Consider the following 15,075-nt stretch of genomic DNA (forward strand, 5'->3'; position numbering starts at 1 on the left):
TGTATGCATGGTGCATGGGTGCATCGCACGCACACGCGGCGGAGATAGCGGACGTGTCGAAGACTCGTGGTACTTCCCACGGAAGGCTACCACCGCACAGGTAATGTGTGGCTTAGTACTGTATAACATATGTCCATCCGGACACCACAACTTTCAATACAAACCAAAACACCTCAGTAACTAAAATTGGCCATACAATTTGCAAATCATTCCCACCTAGCGTTACCTACGCATCTCCAGCTTCACCAATGCTGTTTTCGACGATATCATCGCTGTCGTCTACCGTATCTATGATCACATTCAGAGTCTCGAGACGTGCCACCACAGCACTTGTTGTATCCATCGTGATATCGGCGGACGTAGAGATGCTGTTGCGCTGCTCCTCGCTCTCGGTAGCTGTGGAGTGAGTTGAACTGCCACAACTTCGAGCCTTTAAGAGACCTTTAAACCCACTCCGTACTACTCCCGCCCCCAATTCTCGCCATGCAGTTGTCGCCCAAGTAATGGCAGTAGCGCGAGTGGGGGCTATCATCTTGAACGCAGCATCTGCACTGCTTGGGCTGAACATTCTAAGCTGCGTACTCAAATGATTGACCCATTCCTTTCTCAGTCGCTGCTTGAATGGTCTGAACCACGAGATATCCGCTGGTTGGCAAACCGACGTCAGTCCTGGTGGAACTTTGAGTAGGAACACATTGAGTGTGTTGGCATAGGCCTCGACTTCCTCCGTCCCATGGCCGGAGAAGTCATCCCACAGTAGGAGTACCGGTTCGTCATCAGCTCGACTAGCAAAATGAAAATCCAGCCACGCAACGGATAAATCCGAGTTCCACCACGCCGCGCTGTTTCCGTAAATTTGTACGCCTAAAGACGCTGTAAGAGACTGCACCTCTTTCCACAGAGTTTTTCCAAAGCCATGTTGCACCGCAGTATTGTAAGCAGCAGTGTCAGGGTTCGCAGATGCTTTTGTTTTCATCACAAAAAACGGTGGATACTGCTTGCCGTCCGAATCCGCCAAAAACATGCCAGTAAAACGATCTTTATCTTTCCCCCCGCATCGGACCCAAACTGTTTTAGCACCCTTCTTTGGAATCGTTTGCTTCGGCAGATACTCGAAGCAGACGCCGCTCTGATCAGCATTGTAAATCTTGCTAACGTTAAGGTTGAGCCGCGTTTGCTCTACCGTTGCCCAAAATTCAGCGGCTTCTTGCTCCATTGCACTCGGAGCTTGTTGTCCTTGCCGTGTTTTTGCCCTTAACGTCAGTCCATGACGCCCGAGAAAACTTTGTTGCCAAACCCAACTACCTTCAAACACCCCCTCTGCGACACCTTCGTCCTCTGCCACACTCTTTGCCCTTAGCTGCAACATCAATCGCGAGACAGGAATACCTTCTTCGCGCAGCGAATTAACCCATTCAACCAGAGCTTCCTCGCCTATTCTTAATATTGTGGTTCCTGAGCCTTTTTTTCGTGCCGACTTGAGCTGAGCCCCAGTAGTTGTTGACGCCATGCTCTCGATCATTGTGCGGTTGTTCTTCCACTCTAAAATACGCTTCCGTTTAGATTCGAGACTTGTATCTGCAAGATGGCTATAGTACTTAGCGAGAGTAGCCTGCATGCCATGCTGTGAATAGAAGTTTATTACGTCTAACTTCTTGCCGAATGTTTCACAGTCCCGCTTGTACGCGTTTGGACGCCTGCCTAGACTTCCTGGAGATGCCTTGCGTCCCCGCGCCATGGTCTGGAGTGTTTCTGGAAATGGCGAGCGGCGCCTCCCACCATCCATCAAGGCTTCGCACAAAAACAGCACTGCCCGGATGAACAAATGGTTAACTGTAAAAAACCTTATTAAATTCACCTTCGTTCATTGGTAGATATTGGTGTCCGGATGGACATATCGTCCGGATGGACATATGTTATACAGTACAGCTAATTAACCGTCACGGGACATAACAACACAAAAAATTGTATTGAATTTTCATTTTGAAATATTACAATAGGAGAAATCGGAGCTCTCCTTGGGGAGAGCCGCCGGCAGAATTGCACGAGCTTAAGTAAATCTGCTGGCAGATATGCGCTTGCTTTCATTCAGAACACACCAATTACTATTAATTCTACTGGTATAATTGCATCACTGAAAGAAATCTGGTGGAAGCTGTGTACTTGCATTCATTTAAGCCATGCTGTTAAATCTGCCGGCAGAATTGCAATACACGTGTCCGTAGCAAATCTGCCGGCGGATACGCGCTTGCTTTTATCCATGCCATAATATGATATGTATTTGGCTTGAATGCTTTTTTGTTGCTGGGCGTTGACGACTGACATAGCTGCAGTGAAATCAAAGCAGGCAGACTAACTCTGCTGATGAATAGGCGCGGTTTGGCTAGTCATGCTATTAAATCTGCCGGCGTAATTGTTTTTTTTTTTGCCTACGCGATCAGTTCTGCCGGCAAGTTAAAACTATAGCTTCGTATCAATGCTGCATATTTCCCCTTGAGCTTGTGGTCAATGTGGCGATGGCTTTCGTCTCCTCCGTTGGTAGGCATTCGTTGTCTCGCACGCACCTTTAGCCACTGTAGCACTGTTGTCCTGCTGTTATCCGTGCGCTCATGGTGACACTCATACACAGTATTTTTTTTTGGGTATGTTTGTTTCAGTTTTTTTAGCTTTTTTTCTTAAAGAAAAAGTGCTTACACTTAAGAGGAAGTACTGATATTTATTTTAAAGCAAATCTGATAAGACAGCTGGATTCCTCGGTCTGTGAAATGGTAACACGTTCTGTGAAATGACCGTTTTCGTCTGTGATTTTACCGCGCTCTCTTCAACAACCAGCGATTGATCGGAAATGTCTCAAAGATGTGAATCCATGTGGCTGCACACTCGTGGAGCTCGAGCAGCAGCGTGCAAGAAGCGAAACACACAGGTGGGTCAAGGCTTGGCCCAAGCAGATAGTGCTCAAAGAGCCTCACTGTCAACTCCACTCTCTTCAGTTGGCGAAGAAGACGACACAGGCTGTGTCGTCGTGGATTTGTGGAATGCGTCGACAGTAGCTAGTGCCGAAGACGAGGTTCGCGAATAAGCGTATTAACTCTCTTGATAAGCATAAAGAAACATGGTAAATAACGAACTGGTCATTTGATGAGTCATTCTGCTAAACTAATCGCAAAGTAAAAATAGAGCAAAACCTCCGTATACATCGCAGCCACCATCCAATCAAAGACCGACCCGCTCCGATACCATAACGTGAACTGCACGAAGGCGGGTTTGAACTCAGGGCAGGTGCTTAGGTGGGTCGAGCCTAAACAACTGCGCCAAAATCTCTGAGCCCATAGTGGTCACAGTCAGAATAATATAAATAACTAAAATTAATTACTACTGATATATGTTTATTGCAATGCTTTTTATGGAATCGGATCGAGCAAGTCGCAGATGTGGGACACATTGATTGATGTTCGGCAGTCGCTAAGCAGAAGCCGATGGCAAAGCAGTCTCTGCGGATGACACGACCAGGACGCAGAGGACGCAACCAAGGACGTGGACTACGTGCTTGCCATCACAGAGATCATCGAGCTGATCGAGTCTCTGAATGTTGACTTCGCTTCACTTGAGCTCGCAACGCTGACACCGGAGGAGGTTTATGCTGAGTGGTGTGTCTGGAGACGGCTCAAGTGTCTTAGGCAGCAGTCAGAATACCAGTTCACGTGGCCATCTTGAGCACATTTTCCGTTATGCTGCAAAGGAATATTTCAACGTGGAAGTGAATGGACCACTTGAGTACGTTGTGGGTCGCAATCCGGACTTTCGTGAAGTCTCGCTGGTTGTAGAAGGCAAAGAAGTGCAAAAGCTCGCTGTCGCGTACGGGCTCCGCAACATCCAGTCGATCATGACGAAGATCAGGAGAAACCGGTGTCCGTATCACTACGTCGAGATCATGGCATGTCCAAGTGAATGTCTGAATGGTGGCGGCCAGATCCGACCAAAGTCGACGGTGCTGGCTTCGGAATTGCTTGACAATGTCACGAGCCACTTCCAGGAGCTGTGTAGCCTCGGTGTAACCCTCGTGATCGACTCGATATGCAGTGGAGACTTTGCACTGCTCGAATCTCGCGCAGAATTCCTGCACAGATACCGTAATCAACAGAAGACTATCTGGGCTCGACCACCGTCTTTTGTAGCTGTCTTGTCCGCTAAGACCGAGTTCTTGGAGCCTAGTACAACTGCCAATCCGCTGCAAGACCCGCTTCGAGCGATGCCAGTGCTAGCATCATCGTGTCCTGGATGGAATATGCTGAAAAGTCTCAACCGAATGCCATTCCGTTCATTGACACGACGAAATCGCCGCAACAAATTGCTGGCTCGATCATCAAGCGCTTCATAAGTGGCGAGCATGGCGTCAAACCCAGCGAAGTCTACCATGTCGCAGTGATGCCGTGCTTTGACAAGAAACTGGAGGTGTCGCGTAAGGAGTAAAGGCCCCGCTGTGTCAGTGCTGGGCAGTGCGTCGGAGTGGCTCAATAGTACATTATAACGAAGTTGGTGGTACCGTGAGCAGTGGCGACGCACGGGTGTCCACGAACATCATGTTCTGTGGTTCTAGTGGTTGCACCGAGGTGTATACTAGCACAAGCAGCGTGTCTAGCGAATCTATTCGTATCAGCAGTGAATCTGGTGAGGGTCCGTCGAGGTGTATGGTGGCTCTTCGGTGACTGGTAAAGGCTACGCTGTGTCAGTGCTGGGCGGTGCGTCGGAGTGGCTGAATAGTACATTATAACGACGTTGGTAAATTCGGTTTGAAATCTATTAGACTTGTGACATGCTCACAAGTTAGCGCTACGGCATTTTTCTTCATACTCATAAATGAGCTGCAAATGAAGATCATCGCTTGCAAGGTTAGCGTTCAATTCGTCCTGTAAGCGACTCGCAGTTTCTGCCTCACCTATATCAGCATCATCATCCACTGTGAACGCATCGTCACTCGAGCCGGCTGTGTGTTGTTGAAACACTGGAAGCTGCAACAGGTCATTGGAGCTTGACTGATGAAGAGTAGCGATGCGATTCCCAAGTCGTTCAGCAAGATGACGTCTTTCTGGGACGTGTCGGCGCGATACACCAGCTGCTCAGTGATGAATGAATGGTACATGAGCCGCGACAGCTCATACATTTCCTTCATACTCTTAGTGTGCTTGTTTGCGTAAGTTATGTAGATGCTTCAACAGTCACGAATGGCTACGTGCTTTGATAACTTGTCGTGAACGAGTTTCTCAAAACGCTGTGTCAGGTATCGCTCTGGGCGACTGTTTTGGCCAATGAAAAGAGCATCTTCTTTCAAAAGACTGCAATCCTTAGTGCGGCTGTTCTGTTCCTTTAGCAGTTCCTGGCGAAGCAACAGAAAGTTGTCGAATTCCTCAGTGAAGTGCTTGGGGACGAACATAATCGACCCGTACAGATGAGTAGTCTTGTGCTCTGGGATCACACAGCTGTACATACCGTCAGCATCTTTCTCTGCGTTCGAGATCGTCATGCCGAGAAGAAGCTGAAGACGTTGTGGCGGTGTTGTAAATAGCAGCAGAACAAGGATGAAATCGCGGGCTGCGGTATACATCACCGGCTTAAATTGACCCAGTTCGTAGAAGCGGGACATCTGGGAACTTTAAGTTGCTCGCTTAGCCACTTAAGAAATGCCTCGACATCTGGCAAGCCTGCGATCGGTTTTGCTTTCTTCTCAATATTTCTCTCTCGAAACTTATCCTTCGACGCCAAAATCGCAGTTGTGCGAACAAGCTTGAGAAGTCCTTCGAGCTTTGTAAACTCCTTAGTCTCCACAAGGAAACCAGCAAAAGTCGTAGGGGCTGAAGCTGGTTGTAGCGCACGAGTAGTTGCATTTTTTGTTAATTGGTCTAGTTGCACCGAATAATTTGAATGATACGACCTGGAATTTATATCGAAATATGGCATTTGTGTGTGACAGGCAGCCAAACTTCGTCGGAAGGTGAGATTGGATATTTTGAAAAGGTTATTTCGGCGCTCGTCATGCGCCATTGGTGAGTGATGGTGGACTTATTAGGCATTTCGTCAAGGAAATGTAATGAAAAGCCGTATAGAGTGTCAAAGCTGGATTCGTCCTGAAGATACGGCCATCACGGTAATTTTTTTGCGTTGAATGGCTAAATGAAGCCATCGGTCACCAATGTGTGGCTCTTGGCATTTCTACAGTCGGTATCCATTTGTTAATTTGTCTATTGTACTCTCCGCCAGTGTCGATACTGCAATCTGCAAAACAGAAGCAAGCTGGATTGAATAGTATAAAGTCCCTGCGACAACATCACTTGCTCTTCGTGAAATCCTTTTACAAGATTTACACAGAAGTTGATATAAACTTTGAGTTTTCCGAGACCTGAAAATCTGGATATTTCGATGAAAATCCAACTTCGACTTCTAGACTTACCGAAAAGAGTCAACAATAATCCGTGTTGAGCAGCGACGCTTGATGCCTTAGTCATTTGACGCGTTGACCTCTGCGACCTCCAAGCAAGATCTCGTCAGGATGCCGTCGACCACTTTTGAAATCGTCAAAAAGGTGCAAACAGCCCCCCCCCCTACATCGCTGCAACAGGAACAGCTCTACGTTGACACATATAAATGACCATCACACAAAGCGTCCAGCAGGAGTTCCAGGACGACGAGACCAAGGTTCTCATCTGTATTCCATGCATCTCAAACTCGCTTCAGCAGCATCCTTCGACTCCAGCACTGTTGCTACAGGTGCCAACTCGAACAGCCGAATCGACGAAAGGAGAACGCTGGACAGAAGACGAGCACGAGCGATTCCTACTCGGTATGGAGCTTTTCAAAGAGGGGCCCTGGAAAAAGATCGCTAACGTTGTCGGCACCCGCGATGCTCGACAGACCATGAGCCATGCACAGAAATATCGCCAGAAGATCAAGCGACGCAAGTTGCGGCTGCCGGCAACAGAGCCACCACGTCGTGCTGATGCCTCTCGTGCTACCTCCTCTACAAAAAAGTTGCGAACGACGAGGCCAGTTGAGACCGTAACAACAGCAACATGTGTGGCGAATGTGAGCTTGGAGAGGTCAAGATCGTGCGATGTATCACCGAGTGTCCAGCCGCCACGGGAAGCGCTGGATGACGCGCCACGTGTGATTAGTGGAAGCGAGCGAAGTCTTGAGGAAAGCAGCGCTGTAGACAGTGCGGACGGCAACACTCAGGGTTTAATAACCGAGACCGACACTAGCGCGGGTACTAGGATGAACCAGCAACTCGACGCGACAGAGCCGCTTGCACATCGTCTCGGTGGCTCACAATAGCTGGCTCGGGCCAGAGGAGCTGTGGGATTTCCTCGATGCACGTCCGATCGCCGTGCCTGATGTGGTCGGTGAGCAGATACATGAAGCAGGAAACCATTTGTGAGTTTAAGAGGCGTGGCGACGAGTTACAGCAGCTCGAAGCGCAGAAACTTTCTCGTCGTTAGCCAATGCGTGTTCACACGTGGATCGGCCGTGAAGGAGTTCGTTGAAACTGCACCTTCGGTCGAATAGCATATTAGCACCAGAAACAGCAGAAGCAGCTAGACGAACCCGCATCTGATGGTCAATTGGCTCTAAATACTTGCTTATGTGCGTTGCCTAAACATAACGTCTATCAGAATTGTACGAGCTTCTCAGCGTTATCCCCGAAAACATGGGTAGCACGACCAAGTTCAGACGCCCAACCCACTGCAAGCACAGATAATCTCCTGTGGTATCTATGAGTACATGTAGAAGCGACGTATCAGAGCTGGGTTCGAACCATTTCAATATTCCGGAAATCGTCGACGCCGATAAAAGAGATACTTCAGTGGTGCATCTGGGCCAGCTTTTCCTAGTTTGCGCTCAACAGTTTAAATGGCCTTCGAAAACGATAGCTGGCCTCCATTCCGAGGCAATCGCGAATCAAACCATTCCTCGAAAGGACGCTCAGTTATTGTCCAGATACAATAGCCGCCATGGAAAAGATGCCGAAATCGGCATCAAGCGCTCGACTTGCTGGGGGAGGGGGGGGTTGTATTCGTTGGAGTACAGGACAATCACACTGATAATGTCAGTGGTAATGTTAGTGGGGTTCAGCTTCATACCATCTCTCAGAATCGTTGTGCCTTCTTCCAAAACAAGAGTTTTTCCCACACCATGCATCCCAGCGCAAACCGCAAATTGGCTGTTAACAGGATCATGTGAGCAGCTCTTCGCACTTTTGACGATACGTTTGAAGCTAGATGCTGCACCAGACGTCACCTCCTGCCGTCCTACGAACGGAAATTGGAAGTCATCCTCAGCCAGCATGTGGGGTTTTAGATTTGTGGCGTGTCAGTTGGTCATTTCTCCTTCCAAGAATGCGAAAAGATTGCCATCCGAATAAAAATCAATCGCAGGTCCAATCGGTGTAGTGCACGATAGCGACGATTGTGGGGCTCTCACTACGTAGTACGTGAATTTAATCAGTGGGTTACCCCTGAGATCGTTTCAAGTCTAAACTCGATTGCTAGCTCTTTGCCTTCTTGCGTTACCGCTTTGGTAACGCAGTCATATGTTCCTCGGTCAACGCCTTGATGAGTTCTGAGTTATTGTCTATCCAGACGCCATGCTTCTTCTTTGCTAGGAAGAGTTCAAGGTCTTCTGCCTGGACTTTTGAAAATGCCTTTATTCTCTTCTGCTTGATCGCCTTCTTCAAATGGAAAATGGTGCTGCTTTTGCCGATATCGATGGCGAATGCGCTTCCTGGCACACTACACCTTTGCCAGGCCAAGATGGTGCTACTCCACTTCAAACCGGATTTTTAAAAAAAAAAAAATTGATTACGAAAAAGTAGCACTAAAAAGGAAATTCAAAGTGGCGAAAACGCAGAGCAAAGTGGTCCGAGCTGCAGCTAGGTGCCGTACTGCATGTCTTCCATGCGCTCCGCGGCAGCAACGGAATGCTGGCAATGCAGTGTCAACCTGTTAGCAAGGTGCGTGTCGATACATCCGATGCGGCGTCTCGCCGCGCGTTCCAGTTTCTCCATCCGAGCAGCCGCAACCGTCCCGCGAGGATGCTCCACAACCAGCCCTTTACGGGGCAAGGCAAGGTCGGCCTTGATCTTGGCCTTAAAAGCACTAAAACACCCTGTAGCACCAGTTCAAAAGTCGGTTAGTATGCCATTTAAAAAAATATTGTAATACAGTATACAGCGTACCTTGAATGGGGTTACATATTGAAGAGTACGGAGCCAGCCGTACAAGTACCAAGTCGGCTCGTTCAGCGACGTGTGCTTCCGTTTGCTTCCACAAATCGACGTGATGTGGTGGCGGGGATTCCGTTGTGGGCGGCCACAAGCGTCCAGTCACCGCCGACACGGAGGCAGTCGAGGACACGAGCTCTGGCAAATGCGAGGTGCGGGGCTCTGGGCATCTTGGGGTAGGTAGAGGCTTGGCTTGGTTGAGGGCTTGGTAAAAGATTGATAAGAGAGAGCGAGGAATGGCAATGAAGTGCTCGCGCACACGCTCAGGAGGGTTGATCCGCTTTGAACTGCGAATAAACCACTTTGAAGTACGGAGTGCGTTTACTCGACATATTTGTGAAGTGACATAAACTCTAATGTAAAAATTGAGAATAATTTTTAAAAAGGTTTAGTTACTTCACCACTTTGAAGTGGAGTAGCACCATCTTGACCTGGCAAAGGTGTTTAGTGATCACACACAATAACTGCACCATTCTTCTTCAACACGAAAACTGGAATGAATAATTACGAAGAAAATCACATCAATCAGTCGATAAAAATCACGATCAAATTTAAATTGATGGATTGTAGCAAATTTAAAAATATAAAATACCGATAAATTACAGCAACCAATTTTTAGTTTCCATTATTGAGTTGCAAACAAGACCCTGTAGGTGCTAGCTGTGGACAGCTTCTCCTCAACGTGACCGCGCTCAAACAGCTCGGCTATTTCCTCAGGACTCATCGAAGTCTGGTCTCTGACTCCGTTCTGCTTCTCAGTTGATGGACTCGTGCATGTCACTTTTTCGAGGGGCTTCCTCGTCGACTTCCACCCAGAAGCAGCAACCTTCCCTACCTCATCCGCGTCCTGTACACCTTCCGTCCCTTGCGCAAGCCTCTCCGTCGCAGTAGTTCCAGAAGGTCTCAGTACGATCGGGATCTCCTTGGTCACCTCCACCACTTTGCGTACAATCCGCGGCTGTAGATACGTGTCCAGGACGGTGCTCTTGAGCTCCATCAGTTCACTCTGTAGCGCCTGCAGCTCCAGTCCTCTCGAGAGCTGCATGCTTGATGTATTTGCCTTAGGTTGCTCCGTCGCAGCCTGTTGCGCGGCCAAATATTTGGTCACGCGCGCTCCCAGCAGCTCTGATGCCTGGCTGTATTGTGCCTGTTGGTCCTTGACCACGGCCATCAGCGCCTCCACCCGCGTGTGCATGCGCTTTCTACGTTGTGTCTTCTCAGACTCGTGCTGAAGCAGCAGCTGTTGCGTCTTCCGCCTCCTGAACTGCGTGTACCCGTAGCCCAGTAGCGCCAACAGCAGCGTCACAACGCCGTATTTCTTGACGACGAGCTGCAGCAGTCGAAATGGCGATGTGGAGGCCGTAGCGTTCGGTCCTGGTGACCTCAGATCCGCCAGACCTTTGATCGTGCGCTGCGCCACCTGCGAGAGGCCGTTGCGACGTTCCACGCTCTTGAGGCACTGCGTAATCTCCTCGGGCGACAAACCTTTCTTTTCCAGGAAATCCACGCGCTGGGCGAGCGACAAGGCGCGCACCTTCGGATGCAGCAGAAACTCCTCGCACTTTTGAAGCAAACTCAGTTCCCGTAAGGCCGCCATGGGCAGCGTAACAGAGCAGTAGAGGCAGCAAGCTCCTTTAGCTGCAGGATGCTTGCGTGAACAACTTCCTACCTACAATGTACTGAAAAAGAAATGGTGAAATGGCCAATAACCAGCTTCCTTTCTTGAAACTCAGTAACTCCCAAAATCAGTGGAAAATATCTTAAACTAATTTAGATCAATTTATTTAAAGCAAGCTGCCTGAAGGTACACTGTACCGCTGCATCAGGTTTGATTGAACGGGACCACGTCAAGCGAGACCAAAAGAGCTTCTTGAGCTTGAGCGTTGCAGTTGAGTGGCGACGAGAGCACGGACAATGCCAGCGTCTGTAGTGGATAGAGATTCGATGCTATTGGGTGTGGAGATACTCTCGGAGCTAAATGCACCGAAAAGCGATCGGTTGGCTGCGGTAGCCTGCCAAGTTGCTGGCCAGAAGGCACCAGTGACCGGCAAGAAGCGCGCGCTGGACGAAATGCAGAGTGATGGTCGCGCGACAGCAAGGAGATCTGTAGAAGACACGCCAGATCGCACAGCCATCGAGAGGGAGAAACAGCGACGAGAAAAGTCCGATTGCAGACACGTTGACGCGGGTCTTCCGCCGATGGTTCCCACGAAGGTTCTGCCAAAGCCGCCAATGGCAGGAAAAGAAAACGCAACTAAAGGACAAAACGAAAAGAATAGATATGCTAAGGTGGTGAAAGTGACAGGAGGAGATCGACGTAGAGACTCGTCGAGGCCTCAAAATGCAACGAAAAAGACGAAGTTGGGGAAGCATAAAACTTCAAAGAAAGCTGCTAATAAACCCGAAGAAGAGCGGAGGAGAAAACGCAAGGCGAAAGACGCGAGTGCATCTGCCGGCATCTCTCAGTCGTCAGCGAAGATGTTGTTCCAGTGTTCGTGCCAGTTGCTGAGCACGCAGGCGCTGGAGTACGACGTGCGCGCACGAGAGATGGAGGAACGCAATGCGACGCAGGCGAAGGAGATTGAAGAGTGGGAAAGGAAGATCCGCAGTCTGAAACGAGAGCTGGAGGAGTATGCGGACGAGTTGCCATCGGGGAAACCGACAGGCAGGGCTCTGGTCGAGGCGGGTCCTGCGTCATTCAGGGCAACCGGGGAGCAGTTGGACCCGCTGTCAGCCATGGCGACTGCTGCAACTCTCGGAGCAGCAGCCGCAGCCGAGTCCTCGCTACCCCCTGCAGTCATCGCCGCAGAAGCCAGGCTACAAGAAGAGCTGCGCAAGCGGGCACAGAAGATGAACGAGTTTTGCAGAAGTGTACCGGGCTTTCTCGAGTCGTTGGACAAGCACGCCCCGTTCTGAGGTTATCTATGCGGTCGACGTTATTTAATTCCGATGTCTCGATGGGGCATGAAGCGGCAGTGGATAACGTGAACGTCGCCATGCGTGTCAAACGTTTAGCAAGTTCAACAACGTCCATACCTTTTTGCAGTCATCGCGATCTTTTCTTTTTGGCAGGAATTGCATTCTGATTTTTCATTTATTATGCTAATACAGAGGTTTTTAAGAGTGAAGGTCTGTATCCATTCCTTGCCACATCTTCAGTTGCTAACCAACTGTAAATTACAGTGTAATGGCCTGGGGCAAGAACCGTCGCTCTTCTGCTGCATCCGGCGGCCCCCGTCCGTCGTCTTCCGGAGGTCGAGGCGGTCGTCGGCCACCTGGAGAACCCACGGAGCAGGACATTGCGCGCCGTATCCAGCAGAGCGCTGTACGCGTTCGCGTGACGCTCCAACTGGCTGATGTCCAGGACGAAACGAAGGCGCTGCGAGACGTTCTGACGGCGTTCGAGCAACAGTTCGAAGCCAGACGAGGCGTCGGAGTCACACAGAGCCACCACGTGCGTGTGGAGCTGCTGGAATGCGGCCTGAACTCGTGGCAGAACCTGGTGGAGCTGCAGCGCGTGCTCGCCGGGCTAACGAGACCGACTGCATATAAAGAGGAGCAACAGCTGACGGCCAAGACGATACTGCGTCATGACTCCAAATACGACGAGTGGATGCTGAGTTTGGGCTTCACTAGAGCGTCTGAGGACGAGCTGTGGAGGTTCGCGAGCAGTCTGATGCTGAGACTCAAGAGTAGTGGAGTGCTATCCAAAGTGCTACTGTCGACAAACAGAATGATGGTCCGATTAGCGTCTGCATTTGTGAAGTGTGGGAACTCCGATATAGATAATTACCATTGGGAAGGGAAGCAGGTATGGAGTCAGCTTGTCGTTGACGTGTCGGGGGAGGAGAGAGAGCAGATCCAACGAGTGTTTTTGCCTCCAATAAGGGACGTGGCTCAGGATCCTTTCGCTCAGCTGCGGTATCCTCAATTAACGCCCATAGTGGATGATATATTGAGTAGCAACGCTGACTCCGCAAAGCCTGTTGTGGTTATCCTTCGTGGGATTCCGGGCAGTGGCAAGAGTACGCTGGGACGTGAGATGGAGGCAATTTGTCGCCACAGAGGGGCTGCGTTCACTGCATGTTCGGCTGACATTTTCTTCGAGACCCCTCGAGGCTACGTGTTTGATGTCCGGAAGTTGGGTGCAGCACACAGCAAGTGCAAAGGAGAGTTCACTAGAGCTGTCCAAGGAGGAATCCCTCGAGATCACGACGGATATCGGTATCGTCAACATGTTGTTCTGGTGGATAACACCAGCACTCAGAGATGGGAATACGAACCGTACGAGGATATCGCCAGGTCTTATGGAAGTCGTGTTCATATCGTGGAAATGAAATGCGTCGACGCTTTGATGGCCTTTCGAATGGGTCAACGCAACTCGCACGGCGTCCCTCCCGATAAAGTTGTCAGTATGTTCATGCGGTGGGAGGAAGATCGACGCGCCCACTGCTTCACACCGCAGTTTGAGCACGCGAGAGTCACTGGAAACCCGCTGTCGGATGCACAGGTCGGTGGCTTGACGTATCTGGGTCTCTTCTTGGACGATGATGCCCAGCAGAAGATGCTGTCGCAGGCTCCTCTAGCGCATTCAACCAAACTGGCCGACCACGTCACGTTGTTCTACCGACCTAACACGCAGTACGCCAGACTTGCCGAGCTTGGTGCTCCGTTCGTAGTCCGTGCCGTTGAAGTTGTACAGGACGATCAAGCGCAGACGCTTCGTGTGGAGATAGATGAGCGATTGCCGTTGCAAGCGAGAAACAAAATACCGCACATCACGCTGTCGACGAGAGACGGAGTGAGTGCGTCGTACTCGAACGATCTCCTGGAGAGCAAAAGTGCCAAACGGAAGGCACTTGACCCACCCATCGAGTTAACGACTCGAGTTGGAGCTGCACTCTTTGTTCAGAACCAGTGCGTGATCACGACGTCTTCACCGTTTGGCGTAGACACGAGCGGTTGCTTCAAGGACGATGGCAAGATGGATACTAGCGATAACAAGGAAGAATTACCAGACAGGGAGGCATCAGCAACTACGAGAGTATTTGTTCTGTACGTAAACGAGAGCGACGTGCTGCCAGACGCTGAAGAGGATACAGCTAAGCTGTTGTGGAGAGCTCAGATCATGCACCACATGGGTTCTCGCTGCAGTGTACGCAGACTGCTTTGCATTCAACGGCCGGACGTGTCGACGTCAGCATCAACTGCAACGATACTGCGCAGCATCCAGGATCGCTTCCTGATCCCCTCGAGCCTTTACTTCGACGATGTGATTATGCTTCCACAACCTCCTTCCTTTCTAGGATTTGAGAAGGCAATCAACGAATATGTGGCGGCTGCTGGCGTTGGTCTGGTAAACCAACTCACTCTGCTCACGTCGGTGGAGCAATCTGTGCAATGGCCTATCTGTGAGGTAAGGTCTCTTCGTGAGGCTTCTCTGAATGCTGTCACGCTACAGACGATCTCGGCGCTGTCGCCAGTTTGTTTAACGATCTCATCGGCTCTAGATTTACTCAGCTACAATATCCAGGAGGACGTGCGCAGCGCAGTTTTCGGTGGCATGAGCGCTGTGGCTGACGCTTGGTCGCGGGTTGTCGGGACTGAAGATCGGCAAGCAGTGCAACGGATCGATACGACGATTCCTGGCCTCAGCTCGAGGGTTGTCGAGCTGTGTTTAATGCTGCCAAGTGATGTTACGTCCGATGAGACGGAAGTGCTCATGACGAAACTTTTGAGTGCGCTCGAAGACACTCGCAATGTCCATCGCGTCGTCCGCTCTTGTTCTCCCGACCAATTCTACT

General features: G+C 50.2%; 5 protein-coding genes and 1 pseudogene across 5 annotated transcripts; 4 read left to right on the forward strand and 2 right to left on the reverse strand.

Moving 5' to 3' along the window:
- Nucleotides 1-2,866: 2,866 nt before the first annotated feature.
- On the forward strand, nt 2,867-4,378 carry PITG_11561 (nuclear prelamin A recognition factor-like protein; the record flags this gene model as incomplete). The annotated part of the gene is made up of 3 exons (XM_002901070.1): nt 2,867-3,067; nt 3,178-3,262; nt 3,678-4,378. The coding sequence occupies 3 exons, from the start codon at nt 2,867-2,869 to the stop codon at nt 4,376-4,378; spliced, it is 987 nt and encodes a 328-aa protein (XP_002901116.1).
- A 2,068-nt stretch (nt 4,379-6,446) lies between these two features.
- Nucleotides 6,447-7,326, forward strand: PITG_11562 (myb-like DNA-binding protein, putative; the record flags this gene model as incomplete). Its single annotated transcript, XM_002901071.1, has 1 exon — nt 6,447-7,326. The coding sequence occupies one exon, from the start codon at nt 6,640-6,642 to the stop codon at nt 7,324-7,326; it is 687 nt and encodes a 228-aa protein (XP_002901117.1).
- Nucleotides 7,327-7,662: 336 nt separating this feature from the next.
- On the reverse strand, nt 7,663-8,767 carry PITG_22943 (annotated as a pseudogene; the record flags this gene model as incomplete).
- Nucleotides 8,768-9,896: 1,129 nt separating this feature from the next.
- On the reverse strand, nt 9,897-10,824 carry PITG_11563 (uncharacterized protein; the record flags this gene model as incomplete). Its single annotated transcript, XM_002901072.1, has 2 exons — nt 9,897-10,025; nt 10,125-10,824. The coding sequence occupies 2 exons, from the start codon at nt 10,464-10,466 to the stop codon at nt 9,897-9,899; spliced, it is 471 nt and encodes a 156-aa protein (XP_002901118.1).
- A 361-nt stretch (nt 10,825-11,185) lies between these two features.
- Nucleotides 11,186-12,187, forward strand: PITG_11564 (uncharacterized protein; the record flags this gene model as incomplete). The annotated part of the gene is made up of 1 exon (XM_002901073.1): nt 11,186-12,187. The coding sequence occupies one exon, from the start codon at nt 11,186-11,188 to the stop codon at nt 12,185-12,187; it is 1,002 nt and encodes a 333-aa protein (XP_002901119.1).
- A 271-nt stretch (nt 12,188-12,458) lies between these two features.
- Nucleotides 12,459-14,196, forward strand: PITG_11565 (uncharacterized protein; the record flags this gene model as incomplete). The annotated part of the gene is made up of 4 exons (XM_002901074.1): nt 12,459-12,773; nt 12,831-13,163; nt 13,254-14,080; nt 14,190-14,196. The coding sequence occupies 4 exons, from the start codon at nt 12,459-12,461 to the stop codon at nt 14,194-14,196; spliced, it is 1,482 nt and encodes a 493-aa protein (XP_002901120.1).
- Nucleotides 14,197-15,075: the final 879 nt, after the last annotated feature.

The sequence above is a fragment of the Phytophthora infestans genome, genomic scaffold (assembly GCF_000142945.1).
Source record: "Phytophthora infestans T30-4 supercont1.22 genomic scaffold, whole genome shotgun sequence".
NCBI classification, from domain to species: domain Eukaryota; phylum Oomycota; class Peronosporomycetes; order Peronosporales; family Peronosporaceae; genus Phytophthora; species Phytophthora infestans.